The sequence below is a fragment of the Salvelinus namaycush genome, unplaced genomic scaffold, assembly GCF_016432855.1.
Source record: "Salvelinus namaycush isolate Seneca unplaced genomic scaffold, SaNama_1.0 Scaffold126, whole genome shotgun sequence".
In the NCBI taxonomy this organism is placed as follows: Eukaryota; Metazoa; Chordata; class Actinopteri; order Salmoniformes; family Salmonidae; genus Salvelinus; species Salvelinus namaycush.
Genome location: NW_024057964.1, coordinates 234,606 through 251,086, shown reverse-complemented (window position 1 = coordinate 251,086; position 16,481 = coordinate 234,606). Strand labels below are relative to the sequence as shown.

Genomic DNA, 16,481 nt, shown 5'->3' with positions numbered 1-16,481 from the left:
TAATAGAATATACTTGTCTAAAACGAATGGAGACATTAATAAATGCATTTCTATATCTTCCAACATCTGTTTTACAATGGAGGAGGAGTAACAAGATGGCTATGCAGTGGCTTCCAAACAGCGGCCCCTGTCAGTCATCTAGACTTGATACATATCACTGGTCTGTACGGAAAATATATCAGAACCTCCCTGATGTTGTCCTTTATGTTGCAGGTGTTTTGGCCTGTTTTGGTCAACGAGATTTGAACACCACAATGCCAGATAGACTGGATGTACTGACTGGCTCCTGTATGCAAATCCCATGTTCATTTGATATTCCTGACCAAAATAAGTATACATTTAACAGCACAATACCAACCTCTGGAGTGTGGATTAAAGAAAACCCATACTTTGGTGGGCGTCCGGACAGTGTGATATTTAACAGTAGTAAGATAGTCAACATATATCAAGGGAAGATAACTGGAAAGATGTCCCAGAAGAACTGCACCACAGTCTTCTTCAATGTAACCACCAGTTACACTAATAGATACTTCTTCAGGATTGAGAGTCAACCATTCCGTGCAACAGATCCTGATAAGTCTGTTGATATAGTTGTCAGAGGTAAGAGACAATTTAACTTTTAACCAACTATTTCTTCCAACTCATATTCCTTGCATCAAGGATAAGAGTAGAACAAGAGGATAATTTAACTATTAGTGTAAAATATCTTTATCTGCAATGTATTACAGATTTGCCTTCCAGTCCCATCCTTACTGTCTCAGGTGAGGTGAAGGAAGGGACCTCTGTCAGTTTTAACTGCTCTGCTGTCGCTCCCTGTCCTGAACACCCCCCTGAGCTGACATGGACTCTCCCAACACAGTTCACAACTGAGAATCAACTGCAGGAGAATCCAGACCAAACCAAATCAGTTCTCTCCACGGTGACCTTCACTCCATCATACCTTCATCGTGAGAAGAACATCACTTGTACTGCAGTCTACCCAGTAGGGGCAAGCAACAAGACAGCTGAACATAACATGATGCTTAATGTTTCATGTAAGATTTAATCACCGGTTCCTGTAGAATAGATACATTTACATTTAAGTCATTTAGCAGACGCTCTTATCCAGAGCGACTTACAAATTGGTGCATTCACCTTATGACATCCAGTGGAACAGCCACTTTACAATAGTGCATCTAAATCTTTTAAGGGGGGGGGGGGGGGGGTCAGAAGGATTACTTTATCCTATCCTAGGTATTCCTTAAAGAGGTGGGGTTTCAGGTGTCTCCGGAAGGTGGTGATTGACTCCGCTGTCCTGGCGTCGTGAGGGAGTTTGTTCCACCATTGGGGTGCCAGAGCAGCGAACAGTTTTGACTGGGCTGAGCGGGAACTGTACTTCCTCAGTGGTAGGGAGGCGAGCAGGCCAGAGGTGGATGAACGCAGTGCCCTTGTTTGGGTGTAGGGCCTGATCAGAGCCTGAAGGTACTGAGGTGCCGTTCCCCTCACAGCTCCGTAGGCAAGCACCATGGTCTTGTAGCGGATGCGAGCTTCAACTGGAAGCCAGTGGAGAGAGCGGAGGAGCGGGGTGACGTGAGAGAACTTGGGAAGGTTGAACACCAGACGGTCTGCGGCGTTCTGGATGAGTTGTAGGGGTTTAATGGCACAGGCAGGGAGCCCAGCCAACAGCGAGTTGCAGTAATCCAGACGGGAGATGACAAGTGCCTGGATTAGGACCTGCGCCGCTTCCTGTGTGAGGCAGGGTCGTACTCTGCGGATGTTGTAGAGCATGAACCTACAGGAACGGGCCACCGCCTTGATGTTAGTTGAGAACGACAGGGTGTTGTCCAGGATCACGCCAAGGTTCTTAGCGCTCTGGGAGGAGGACACAATGGAGTTGTCAACCGTGATGGCGAGATCATGGAACGGGCAGTCCTTCCCCGGGAGGAAGAGCAGCTCCGTCTTGCCGAGGTTCAGCTTGAGGTGGTGATCCGTCATCCACACTGATATGTCTGCCAGACATGCAGAGATGCGATTCGCCACCTGGTCATCAGAAGGGGGAAAGGAGAAGATTAATTGTGTGTCGTCTGCGTAGCAATGATAGGAGAGACCATGTGAGGTTATGACAGAGCCAAGTGACTTGGTGTATAGCGAGAATAGGAGAGGGCCTAGAACAGAGCCCTGGGGGACACCAGTGGTGAGAGCACGTGGTGAGGAGACAGATTCTCGCCACGCCACCTGGTAGGAGCGACCTGTCAGGTAGGACGCAATCCAAGCGTGGGCCGCGCCGGAGATGCCCAACTCGGAGAGGGTGGAGAGGAGGATCTGATGGTTCACAGTATCGAAGGCAGCCGATAGGTCTAGAAGGATGAGAGCAGAGGAGAGAGAGTTAGCTTTAGCAGTGCGGAGCGCCTCCGTGATACAGAGAAGAGCAGTCTCAGTTGAATGACTAGTCTTGAAACCTGACTGATTTGGATCAAGAAGGTCATTCTGAGAGAGATAGCAGGAGAGCTGGCCAAGGACGGCACGTTCAAGAGTTTTGGAGAGAAAAGAAAGAAGGGATACTGGTCTGTAGTTGTTGACATCGGAGGGATCGAGTGTAGGTTTTTTCAGAAGGGGTGCAACTCTCGCTCTCTTGAAGACGGAAGGGACGTAGCCAGCGGTCAAGGATGAGTTGATGAGCGAGGTGAGGTAAGGGAGAAGGTCTCCGGAAATGGTCTGGAGAAGAGAGGAGGGGATAGGGTCAAGCGGGCAGGTTGTTGGGCGGCCGGCCGTCACAAGACGCAAGATTTCATCTGGAGAGAGAGGGGAGAAAGAGGTCAGAGCACAGGGTAGGGCAGTGTGAGCAGAACCAGCGGTGTCGTTTGACTTAGCAAACGAGGATCGGATGTCGTCGACCTTCTTTTCAAAATGGTTGACGAAGTCATCTGCAGAGAGGGAGGAGGGGGGGGGGGGGGGGGGAGGATTCAGGAGGGAGGAGAAGGTGGCAAAGAGCTTCCTAGGGTTAGAGGCAGATGCTTGGAATTTAGAGTGGTAGAAAGTGGCTTTAGCAGCAGAGACAGAAGAGGAAAATGTAGAGAGGAGGGAGTGGAAGGATGCCAGGTCCGCAGGGAGGCGAGTTTTCCTCCATTTCCGCTCGGCTGCCCGGAGCCCTGTTCTGTGAGCTCGCAATGAGTCGTCGAGCCACGGAGCAGGAGGGGAGGACCGAGCCGGCCTGGAGGATAGGGGACATAGAGAGTCAAAGGATGCAGAAAGGGAGGAGAGGAGGGTTGAGGAGGCAGAATCAGGAGATAGGTTGGAGAAGGTTTGAGCAGAGGGAAGAGATGATAGGATGGAAGAGGAGAGAGTAGCGGGGGAGAGAGAGCGAAGGTTGGGACGGCGCGATACCATCCGAGTAGGGGCAGTGTGGGAAGTGTTGGATGAGAGCGAGAGGGAAAAGGATACAAGGTAGTGGTCGGAGACTTGGAGGGGAGTTGCAATGAGGTTAGTGGAAGAACAGCATCTAGTAAAGATGAGGTCAAGCGTATTGCCTGCCTTGTGAGTAGGGGGGGAAGGTGAGAGGGTGAGGTCAAAAGAGGAGAGGAGTGGAAAGAAGGAGGCAGAGAGGAATGAGTCAAAGGTAGACGTGGGGAGGTTAAAGTCACCCAGAACTGTGAGAGGTGAGCCGTCCTCAGGAAAGGAGCTTATCAAGGCATCAAGCTCATTGATGAACTCTCCGAGGGAACCTGGAGGGCGATAAATGATAAGGATGTTAAGCTTGAAAGGGCTGGTAACTGTGACAGCATGGAATTCAAAGGAGGCGATAGACAGATGGGTAAGGGGAGAAAGAGAGAATGACCACTTGGGAGAGATGAGGATCCCGGTGCCACCACCCCGCTGACCAGAAGCTCTCGGGGTGTGCGAGAACACGTGGGCAGACGAGGAGAGAGCAGTAGGAGTAGCAGTGTTATCTGTGGTGATCCATGTTTCCATCAGTGCCAAGAAGTCGAGGGACTGGAGGGAAGCATAGGCTGAGATGAACTCTGCCTTGTTGGCCGCAGATCGGCAGTTCCAGAGGCTACCGGAGACCTGGAACTCCACGTGGGTCGTGCGCGCTGGGACCACCAGGTTAGGGTGGCCGCGGCCATGCGGTGTGAAGCGTTTGTATGGTCTGTGCAGAGAGGAGAGAACAGGGATAGACAGACACATAGTTGACAGGCTACAGAAGAGGCTACGCTAATGCAAAGGAGATTGGAATGACAAGTGGACTACACGTCTCGAATGTTCAGAAAGTTAAGCTTAAGTTGCAAAAATCTTATTGACTAAAATGATTAAAATGATACAGTACTGCTGAAGTAGGCTAGCTAGCAGTGGCTGCGTTGTTGACTTTGTTTGAAAGTGTAGCTGGCTAGGTAACCTCGATAGCTGGCTAGGTAACCTCGGTAACTGGCTAGATAATTAGTCTAAACTACACAATTATCTTAGATACAAGGACAGCAAAGACAACTATGTAGCTAGCTAACACTACACTAATCAAATCGTTCCGTTGTAATGTAATAGTTTCTACAGTGCTGCTATTCGGTAGAAGTTGGCTAGCTAGCAGTGTTGACTAGGTAGGAGAACGGCAGCGCGGCGGACAAAAATAGCTGGCTAGCTAACCGATAATTACTCTAGACTACACAATTATCTTAGATACAAAGACAGCAAAGACAACTATGTAGCTAGCTAACACTACACTAATCAAGTCGTTCCGTTGTTCCGTTGAATGTAATAGTTTCTACAGTGCTGCTATTCGGTGGCTAGCTGGCTAGCTAGCAGTGTTGACTACGTTACGTTACGTTAGAAAGACGAAAATAGCTGGCTAGCTAACCTAGATAATTACTCTAAACTACACAATTATCTTTGATACAAAGACGGCTATGTAGCTAGCTAAGATCAAACAAATCAAACCGTTGTACTGTAATGAAATGAAATGAAATGTGATACTACCTGTGGAGCGAAGCGGAATGCGACCGGAATCGCGTGCGACCGGAATAGTAGGAGATCATTCTATCATGTTTTCACTGATGATTGTAATAGAGTGGTTTGGATGAGGCTATTCAATATACCATATCCAGATACATTCTAAATGAACCCCTCTCCCTCAGTCTCTCCTAAGGACACCTCGGCCTCCATCAGTCCAGCTGATCCAGTATCAGTGGGCAGCTGTGTTAATCTGACCTGCAGCAGTACAGCCAACCCTCCTGTGACAACCTTCACCTGGTTCAAGATCAGTGGGGGTAATTTAACACAGGTAGCATCTGGACTGAGTTACACCCTCAATGTGACTATTGGTGATGGAGGACTGTACTTCTGTGAAGCAAGAAATAGTCACGGCTGTGGCAAGTCAAAGGAAGTGCAGCTGGCTATTAAAGGTAAAACGGGAACGTAGGGCACAATCGTATGTTAGATACTCACTATATATTCAAAAGTATGTGGACACCCCTTCAAATGCGTGGATTCAGCTATTAAAGCCCCACATGTTGCTGACAGGTGTTTAAAATCGAGCACACAGCCATGCAATCTCCGTAGACAAACATTGGCAGGAGAATGGCAACATTCACTACCGAGTTCCAAACTGCCTTTGGAAGCAACTGCAGCACAATAACTTTGTTGAGGGCTTCATGAAATGGGTTTCCATGGCCGAGCAGCCGCACACAAGCCTAAGATCACTATGTGCAATGCCAAGAATCAGCTGCAGTGGTGTAAAGCTCACTGCCATTGGACTCTGGAGAAGTGGAAATCTGTTCTCTGGCGTGTTGAATATACGATTCACCATCTGGCAGTCCGGTGGACGAATCTGGGTTTTGACGGACTCCAGGAGAATACTACCTGCCCCAATGCATAGTGCCAACTGTAAAGTTTGGTGGATGAGGAATACTGGTCTGGGGCTGTTTTTCATGGTTTGGGCTAGGCCCCTTAGTTCCAGTGAAGAGAATTCTTAACGCTACAGCATTCAATGACATTCTATATTCTATATTAATGCCCATGATTTTGGAATGAGATGTTCGACGAGCAGATGTCCACATACTTTTGGTCGTGTAGTGTACTTTAGAGTTCTTTTTGTGAGAAATGACCATAATATGTTCTGTATTTTCAGAGCCAAAAACCTCAATGGTTGTTGGGGTTGCAGCAGGAACTCAGGGGGCCTTTTTGTTCATCAGCCTGATCAGTGTTTTTGTATGGTAAAAACTATTCCTGGCACCAACGCAAAACTAGTTTATTTCTGCTGTTTGTGCTTTTGCGTATGTAAACCCTCACAGTGTATTCAGAATACCTTTGTAATTGTCTTCCAGGAGGAGAAACTCTAGGCTCCACGATGGACTTGAAAGCACAGACAATCCACAGGGACAGGTGGGAATAAGGCTCAACTTTCAAAACCATCTACAAAGTGTATTTAAGGAAGTACTGAATTAATACAGAAACTATTTAAAGCCATGAGGTTAACATCATTTCAGAGGAAGTTTAGGGGGAGATGACCACACCGATAGCAATGCCACATCCTGTAAGAACATGGAATGATAACAGAATAGCTGTTGGACTTTGACAGTGTTTACTGGCAAAATGTAACTCTTTACACCTGTCAATTTTACTGACATTTTCATTGACATCCACTCAGTATGTGTTGTGTAACCTGCTGACCTTAGAGCTTTACACCTGTTCCTTTCTCTGTGTTCTCTCCACAGAACTCCCCGGTTGGGACAGTGTGTGCTAACCAGGCCACAGCCGGAGAGGAACCAGAGGAACCTGCAGAAGACCAGCCTGAAGAGATCCAATACGGTGACATAGACTTCTCCAAACTACGGCCCAAAGAGACCCCAGCTGCAGCCCAGGACAGGGTCCAGGGACAGGAGAGTGAGTACGCTGAAGTCAATGTGACCGGGAGAGGGGACAAGGTACAACACCGTAACAACCTAGATGGGCTTTATGCACAAGTGAATTAAAGAGGTGCATGTTAATTATTTTTCCAATGGGTATTAAGTGTTTTTATGTACAGTATTGTCATTGTGTATCAGTTTTCTATTTGTACTTTTGTTACATTTATAATTGTGTTCTCTTTGATTATCTGCATATTTGTAGAATTTGCTGGGATGAAAAGTGTTTAACTGTTACTATAGTGTTGATACGATGATGTAGGCTACTCTTTATTTTAGACCATTTATTTTTAGTGTTGAGTTCACAGAGCATCTGTTTAATGGGTTCCAGTATAGAGGAACTGCTGAGTTCAACTAGCTTACTGAAGGCAGTTTAAGTCCATATAAAGTCAATTATGACTGAGGAGAGAAGACACAGTTAGTTGGAGAGACAGTGGTCTGATACAAGACAGGAAGTTGGTGCAGTAAGTCTACATGACGGCAGAATGGTGTTAACATCTACTAGTCACTGTTTATCTTAATATTTTGTGCAGTTCCCAGAATAACAATATAATATATTTTCAGTTCATATCTATTTAGAAGTTGTTGTGTCAGTTTTTGTGTTGAGTGTTAAATCAAAGAAACAATTGAGACGGAATTTAAGGTTGTTTATTAATTGCCCTGTAATTAAAACCGTTACATTCAATTTCCATGAAATCTTTTGGTCTTTTTGGTCCAACATTTAACATATCTCATTAAAATGGATTAAATTGAGATTTTGTGTCACTGTTCTACACACAATGTGGAATTATGTTTTTAGACATAAAAATGAAAAGCTGAAAGTCAATATGTATTCAACACCTTTTCTATGGCAAGCCTAAATAAGTTCAGGAGTAAAGATTTCCTTAACTAGTCACATGAGCTGCATGGATTCACTTTCTGTGCAATACTAGTGTTAAACATGATTTTTAATGACTACCTCATCTCTGTACCCCACACATACAATTTTCTGTAAGGTCCCTCAGTCAAGCAGCAACTTTCAAACAGATATAAACAGCTTTTCCAATGACTCACAAAGAAGGGCACCTGTTGGTAGATGGGCAAAAAGAGCATGGCGAAGATATTAATTACAGTTTGGAGGGTTTTTCAATACACCCAATCACTACAAAGATACAGGCGTCCTTCCTAACTCAGTCGCCGGAGAGGAAGGAAACCGCACAGGGATTTCACCCACAGGAGGTTGGTGGCACCTTAATTGGGGAGAACGTACTCGAGGTAATGGCTGGAGCAGAACAGGTGGAATGGTATCAAATACATCCAACACATTTTCCATGTGTTTGATTCCATTCCATTTTCTCCGTTCCAGACATTATTATGAGTTGTCTTCCTCTCAGCAGCCTCCACTGATTTCAACATAAGGCCAGTGGTGACTTCAAAACCGTTACAGAGTTTAATGGCTGTGATTGGAGAAAATTGAGGATGGATCAACAACACGTTACTTACTCCATAATACGAACCAGAATGACAGACTGAAAAGAAGGAAACATGTACAGAATAAAAATATTCCAAAACATGCATTCTGTTTGCAATAAGGCACTAAAGTAAAACTGCAAAACATTTGGCCAAGATATTCACTCTGTGTCCAACACAACATATCACTGAGTACCACTCTAAATATTTTCAAGCATGGCGATGGCTGCAATATGTTATGGGTATGCTTGTCATCAAGTTTTTTAGGATAAAAATAAATGAAATAGAGCTAAGCAAAAGCAAAACTCTAGAGAAAAACCTGGTTTAGTCTTCTTTTAAAAAGACACTGGGACACAAATTCACCTTTCAGAAGGACAATAACCTAAAACAAAAAGCCAAATATACACCAGTTGCTTACTATGACAACATTGAATGTTCCTGAGTGGCCTAATTACAGTTTGATCGGCTGAAAATCTATGACAAGACTTGAAAATGGCTGTCTAGCAATGATCAACAACCAATTTGAAAGAGCTTGAAGAATTTTTTAAAGAATAATGTGGAAATATTGTTCATTTCAGATGTGTAAAGCTCTTATAGACTTACCAAGATAGACTCACAGATGTTTTTTTATTTATTTGTTATTTCACCTTAATTTAACCAGGTAGGCAAGTTGAGAGCAAGTTCTCATTTACAACTGCGACCTGGTCCAAGATAAAGCAAAGCAGTGCGACACAAACAACAACACAGAGTTACACATGGAATAAACAAACATACAGTCAATATTACAATAGAAAAAGTCTATATACAGTGTGTGCAAATGAGGTAGGATAAGACAGGTAATGCAATAAATAGGCCATAGTGGCGAAATAATTACAATATTGCAATTAAACACTGGGGTGATAGATGTGCAGAAGATGAGTGTGCAAGTAGAGATACTGGGGTGCAAAGGAGCTAAATAAATAACAGTATGGGGATGAGGTAATTGGATGGGCTATTTACAGATGGGCTATGTACAGGTGCAGTGATCTGTGAACTGCTCTGACAGCTGGTGCTTAAAGTTAGTGAGGGAGATATGATTCTCCAGCTTCAGTGATTTTTGCAGTTCGTTCCATTCATTGGCAGCAGAGAACTGGAAGGAGAGGCGGCCAAAGGAAGAATTGGCTTTGGGGGTGACCAGTGAGATATACCTGCTGGAGCGCGTGCTACGGGTGGGTGCTGCTATGGTGACCAGTAAGCTGAGATAAGGCGGGGCTTTACCTTGCAGAAACTTGTAAATGACCTGGAGCCAGTGGGTTTGGTGACGAGTATGAAGCGAGGGCCAGCCAACTGGAGCATACAGGTCGCAATGGTGAGTGGTATATGGAGCTTTGGTGACAAAATGGATGCCACTGTGATAGACTGCATCCAATTTGTGGAATAGAGTATGGAAGGTATTTTATAAATGACATCGACAAAGTCGAGGATCAGTAGGATGGTCAGTTTTACGAGGGTGTTAGGCAGCATGAGTGAAGGATGCTTTGTTGCGAAATAGGAAGCCAATTCTAGATTTAATTTTGGATTGGAGATGTTTAATGTGAGTCTTGAAGGAGAGTTTACAGTCTCACCAGACACCTAGGTATTTGTAGTTGTCCACATATTCTAGGTCAGAACCGTCCAGAGTAGTGATGCTGGTTAGAGTTGCCCTGCCCTATACAAAACACTCACAAAATTTGAGTTTGCTATTCACAAGAAGCATTGCCTGATGTGAACCGTACCTTGAAAAAAAGAGATCACAGAAGACCTAAGATTAAGAATTGTTGACTTGCATAAATCTGGAAAGGGTTACAAAAGTATCTCTAAAAGCCTTGATGTTCCTTAGTCCACGGTAAGACAAATTGTCTATAAATGGAGAAAGTTCAGCAATGTTGCTACTCTCCCTAGGACTGGCCTTCCTGCAAAGATGACTGCAAGAGCACAGCGCAGAATGCTCAGTGAGGTTAAGAAGAATCCTAGTGTCAGCTAAAGACTTACAGCAATCTCTGGAACATGCTAACATCTCTGTTGACGAGTCAACGATATGTAAAACACTGAACAAAAATGGTGTTCATGGGAGGATACCACATAAGAAGCCACTGCTGTCCAAAAAGAAAACATTGCTGCATGTCTAAAGTTCGCAAAAGAGCACCTGGATGTTGCACAGCGCTACTGGCAAAATATTCTGTGGACAGATTAAACTAAAGTGGAGTTGTTTGGAAGGAACACACAACACTATGTGTGGAGAAAAAAAGGCACAGCACACAAACATAAAAGCCTCACCCCAACTGTAAATTATGGTGGATGGAGCATCATGGTTTGGGTCTGCTTTGCTTCCACAGGGCCTGGACAGCATGCTATCGTTGACGGAAAAATTAATTCCCAAGTTTATCAAGACTTTTTGCAGCAGAATGTAAGGCTATCTGTCCGCCAATTGAAGGTCAACAGAAGTTGGGTGATGCAACAGGACAACAACCCAAAACACAGAAGTAAATCAACAACAGAATGGCTTCAACAGAAGAAAATACTCCTTCTGGAGTGACCCAGACAGAGTCCTGACCTCAACCCGATTGTGATGCAGTGGCATGACCTCAAGAGAGCAGTTCACACCAGACATCACAAGAAACAGTTCAGTACTACAGAAAACGTTTGGTTGAGGTTATTGCTTCCAAAGGAGGGTAAACCAGTTATAAAATCCAAAGGTTCACAAACTTTTCCCACCCTGCACTGTGAATGTTTACTCGTGTTTTCAATAAAGACGTGAAAACGTATAATAGTTTGTGTGTTGTTAGTTTAAGCAGACTGTGTTTGTCTGTTGTTGTGACTTAGATGAAGATCAGATCAAATTGTATGACCAATTTAAGCAGGTAATTCCAAAGGGTTCATATACTTTTTCTTGCCACTGTAAGCTCAGGGTAACAAATGCTGTCTTCCAAGCCTAGTTAGGAAAGCATTTTCCTTAACCATATCCCTTTTAACTAACCTATTTTTATTTATTTTATTTAACCTTTATATAACTAGGCAAGTCAGTTAAGAACAAATTCTTATTTACAACGACGGTCTCCCCGGCCAAACCTGGACAACATTGGGTCAATTTTGCGCCTCCCTATGGGACTCCCAATCACAGTCAGATGTGATGCAGCCTGGATTCAAACCAGGTACTGTAGTGAATCCTCTAGCACTGAGATGCTGTGCCTTAGACCGCTGCGCCACTCGGGAGTCCTAAGCATTAACCTCAGTCTCCAAACATGCTACATTAAAAAGTCAATTCCGAATCCAAGTGGAGTGAAAAGAGTGTCTCTGTGGCTTCCAGCCTATCAGGATCCTCTTTGCAAATAGACTTCAAAGAGGAAGTTGGTGTAGGAGAAGTTGAGTGGTGTGTGAGAATCAGTCAGATACAATTACAGTTACTCTGTTTCATACCAAGTCTGTTTTTCATGTTGAAACATAATGTGACAACCATATGTTTTGTATCAAACTCAAATTTTAAAAATGTAACTCTTGAATAAATGAATAGTGGATTTTGGTTGATGATTTAACTATATGTTTAAATCCCACACACATTCCCATTCAGGCTGGGAGATAGAGGAGAGGGAGATGCTTATAATGCAGAAAGTTTAATTTGTTTAATTTATTGTGTTTATTGTGTTATTTTGCAGTAACTTTTATTGTAATTCAGAATAGAATATATTTCTAAATTCATTATTGTGGATTCTACCATGATTATGGTCCTGGATGAATTGTGAAACATTATGAGTGAGAAATATCATATATCACCCACCCCCCCCCCCCCCAAAATATGCTAACTTCCTCTGTCATTGCCAAGGTGAGAGGTTAGCATGTCCTGGGGGTGTGATATTTGTGCATCTGTGAACAAAAGAGAAGAGAAGTCGTTGGTAAGGTCAATCATGAACCAATCAGGTTTAATACAAGTTGCAACAGGGAGACAACATCCAGTATAGAAGCAGAGACAATGTCTGATTGGCCTCTTGGAGACAGACCCTTTATATCCTAATCAGACCAACAATTGTTCTGTAAACACCATCCTCTTGAAGACAGACCCTTTATATCCTAATCAGACCAACACATGTTCTGTAAACACCATCCTCTTGAAGACAGATCCTTTATATCCTAATCAGACCAACAAATGTTCTGTAAACACCAGCCTGAGAGGCTTTTAGGAAGTCAAAACAAAAGGCAGTGGCTTTGTTAACTACTACAGAATCAGTATTTCACAGAATACAATAACAATCAGCGTGTCCTCGGTCCTTGTACCTCCAGTCTGTCGTCAATCACTATCAACAGTTATGAATTTAATCCATAACATACAGCATTGAGTCTAGTGACCATCAACCCAAGTGTTACAAACAGCACACTGGAAATCATGTTACAGAAAGGTCAAATATATAAATATGCTGAACATTATATGAATCATTCTAAACTGAATCTGAACATAATTCATCTTAAATATCCCCATTACATGTCTATTTTTCATGTGTGTATTGTTGGGAGCTATTTTGTGTCCGTTTTTATTTTGAGTGTTGTTCAAGAGACACACATGAGCCTGCGTTTGAGGTTGTTCATTAATTGCACTGTAATAAAAACCCACCTGCTGGGTAAAGTATGTCCTCAGCTCCTGGGTCTCCTTCTCCCAGAAGGCCTTGTGCAGGTCGAACAGGGTTTTAGAATAGAAGGGATACAGCTGTTTGTCAAAATGAACTTTTCCTAGCAAATGTAGGAGAACTCGTTCAACAGGTTGGGAGAATTAACGTAGCAGGTTAAGATAATTGATTAAGGTAAGAAAAAGGGTTAGGGTTAGCTAAAATAAAACAACATCAACTTAAGAACGTCAATTTGACAAAAGCTGTGTCCCATCTAGACATGACCGTCGAAGAAGTACACCTTGCCCTGCAGGTCGATGGCTCCCTCCTGTGGCTCCCAGCCCACCATGCTCTCCTTGGCAGATAGAAGTGACGTAATGAAAGAGGAAGTGGGTGCAGGAGAAATGGAGGAGTGTGTGATAATCCATAAATTACAATTACAGTCACTTTGTTTCTGACAAAGTCTGTTTTCGTGTTGAAAGATAATGTGAGAACCGGGTATCTTTTACTGAACTCAAATTTAACTAAGCAAGTTGGATGGATTTTGGTTCATGATTTAGCTACATTTTTTAAAATCCTGGGAGATTGAGAGAGGGAGATGGTTATATTGCTTAAAGTTTCTGTTGTTGTATCAAGGGTGGACTTGATTATTTGGGGGCCTGTAACACAATGCTGTTAAGGGGTCCCCTACCCAATAAAAGGGTTATTTACCCCCCACCCCCACACATACATTAACTACAATGAATATTATAATCCCACAATGAAAATATATTGTGTATACGTGTCCATTTCGGGCAGTAATGAAATGTATAGGCCACAAAAAGCTGTTGAGTCAGTGGCTGACCCACACAATGTGTTAAGAATCAGTCAGTGGGCAGCTGGGCTCCATTTCATTTGAAACTGGTGAAACATGACGAAGGCCACCTCTGCAATGTTTCAAGTGACTGAATCTAATTGTTCTGGAGTAGAAGGTTCATTAGAAAATGACAATATTCTAAACACTTAAATTAGCATACCATGTTTTCACAACTGATGTTGACACCCAGCACATAGACTATTCAACATCCTGTTATATAAATGCACTTATTAGGAAGTATGTCACTAATGAGATGTGAGATGTGTCACATGATTTTCAGCACTTTAGTTTGTCAGAACAAACTATGGGTATGTGACAGTGTCTCCCGTGGACCGTTTCCATCACTGTAAGGCAAGTGACAACTACTTCACTATCTTATCTTCATATTTTAATGTTCACACTAAATGAAGGAAATTAATTACAAGTAATGAGATGCAAAACGTTCAATGTACGGCTGTTAGTTCATGTATTAGCTTAACAACTTTAGTACCTACGTGATGTATGGACTAAAGCTTCAATGTGATACAGTACGTGTCATGTGACTTACCAGGAAGTGTAGTTTTGTACTGTTTCAGGTGATCAGTAGTATGTCACTTACTATAACAGGAAGTGTATGTTTGTAATGTTTCAGGTGATCAGTTGTGTGTCAGTTACTATAACAGGAAGTGTATGTTTGTACTGTTTCAGGTGATCAGTAGTGTGTGAGTTCTCACATGGCTTGTTCTGAGAACATGTTTTTTCTCATTGTCCTCTTTATGTCAGGTGAGTCTTCCACACAACAACTAGTTATGAATCAGACATAAAGGAATAACCACAAGTCAAGATATTTCATGGGATGCGCTATATTCCAGCTGTTTAATTGTGTAGAAAAGTGTGAGGTTAATTCCTGATTAGTGCAGTTTAAAAGTCTAGATTCAAACAGTGCTGTGAAATGTTTTTGCCCGCTTTCAAATTTGTTCTACTTTTGCATATTTTTGCTAGTAAATGTTTGATATTATATCAGATATTCAATCAAAAGCTAATATTAGATAAATGGAACCTGAGTGAACAAATAACACAACAATGACATACTTATTTCATTTATTTCTTAAACAAAGTTATGCAACACCCAATGTCCCTGTGTGAAAAAGTAATTGCCCCCTAACTCTCAATGACTCGTTGTGCCAACTTAGCTACATAGACTCCAACCATACACTTCCTGTTTTTGTTGATTAGTCTCTCACATCGCTGTGGAGGAATTTTGGCCCAATCTCCCATGCAGAACTGCTTTATCTCAGCAACAGTTGTGGGTTTTCAAGCATGAAATGTCACAATATCTCATTTGGGATTAGGTCTGGACTTTGGCTAGGCCATTCCAAAACTTGAAATTTGTTGCTTTGTTTTACATTTTCATGTAGATTATGTGTTTTGGAATGGTGGCACAACCAGTTATTGAGTGTAAGGGGGCAATTACTTTTTCACACAGGGGAATTGGGTGTTGCATAACTTTGTTAATTCAATAAATAAAATAACAATACTGTAACGGCTGTTGGAAGGAGAGGACCAAGGTGCAGCGTGGTACGTGTCCATATTTATTTAATGAACACAGAAATAACAAAAATAACAAAAATAACGACCGAAACAGTTCTGGCTGGTGCAGACACACAACAGAAAACAACTACCCACAAAACACAGGTGGGATGAGGGTACCTAAGTATGGTTCTCAATCAGAGACAACGATAGACAGCTGCCTCTGATTGAGAACCACACTCGGCCAAACACTCGGCCAAACACATAGAAATATAACACATAGAACAAAAACATAGAATGCCCACCCCAACCCAACCAACTCACTGACCAAACCAAAATAGAGACATAACAAAGGAACTAAGGTCAGGGCGTGACAGTACCCCCCCCCCCCCCCCCCCCCCAAAGGTGCGGACTCCGGCCGTAAAACCTGAACCTATAGGGGAGGGTCTGGGTGGGCATTTCACCGCGGTGGCGGCTCTGGTGCAGTACGTAGACCCCGCTCCACCTCTGGCTTGGCCCACTTAGGTGGCGCCTCTAGAGCGAGAACCCTCGCCACCGACCCCGGACTGGGGACCCTCGCAGCGGGCCCCGGACAGGAGGGCAACTCTGGCAGCTCCGGACAGGAGGGCGACTCTGGCAGCTCCGGACAGGAGGGCGACTCTGGCAGCTCCGGACAGGAGGGCGACTCTGGCAGCTCCGGACAGGAAGGAGACTCTGGCAGCTCCGGACAGGAGGGCGACTCTGGCAGCTCCGGACAGGAGGGAGACTCTGGCAGCTCCGGACAGGAGGGAGACTCTGGCAGCTCCGGACAGGAGGGAGACTCTGGCAGCTCCGGACAGGAGGGAGACTCTGGCAGCTCCGGACAGGAGGGAGACTCTGGCAGCTCCGGACAGGAGGCCGTCTCTGGAGGCTTCGTGCCATGTCTCACCCCTGGAGGCTTCTTGCCATGGATCATCACTGGAGGCTTCGTGCCATGGATCATCACTGGAGGCTTCGTGCCATGGATCATCACTGGAGGCTTCGTGCCATGGATCATCACTGGAGGCTTCGTGCCATGGATCATCACTGGAGGCTTCTTGCCATGGATCATCACTGGAGGCTTCGTGCCATGGATCATCACTGGAGGCTTCGTGCCATGGATCATCACTGGAGGCTTCTTGCCATGGATCATCACTGGAGGCTTCT

General features: G+C 44.0%; 1 protein-coding gene across 1 annotated transcript; it reads left to right on the top strand.

Annotated features, from left to right (window-relative positions):
• Positions 1–254: 254 nt before the first annotated feature.
• On the top strand, positions 255–5,386 carry LOC120036235 (myelin-associated glycoprotein-like). Its single transcript, XM_038982714.1, has 3 exons — positions 255–600; positions 729–1,034; positions 5,103–5,386. The coding sequence occupies exons 1-3, from the start codon at positions 255–257 to the stop codon at positions 5,384–5,386; spliced, it is 936 nt and encodes a 311-aa protein (XP_038838642.1).
• The last annotated feature ends 11,095 nt before the right edge of the window (positions 5,387–16,481 follow it).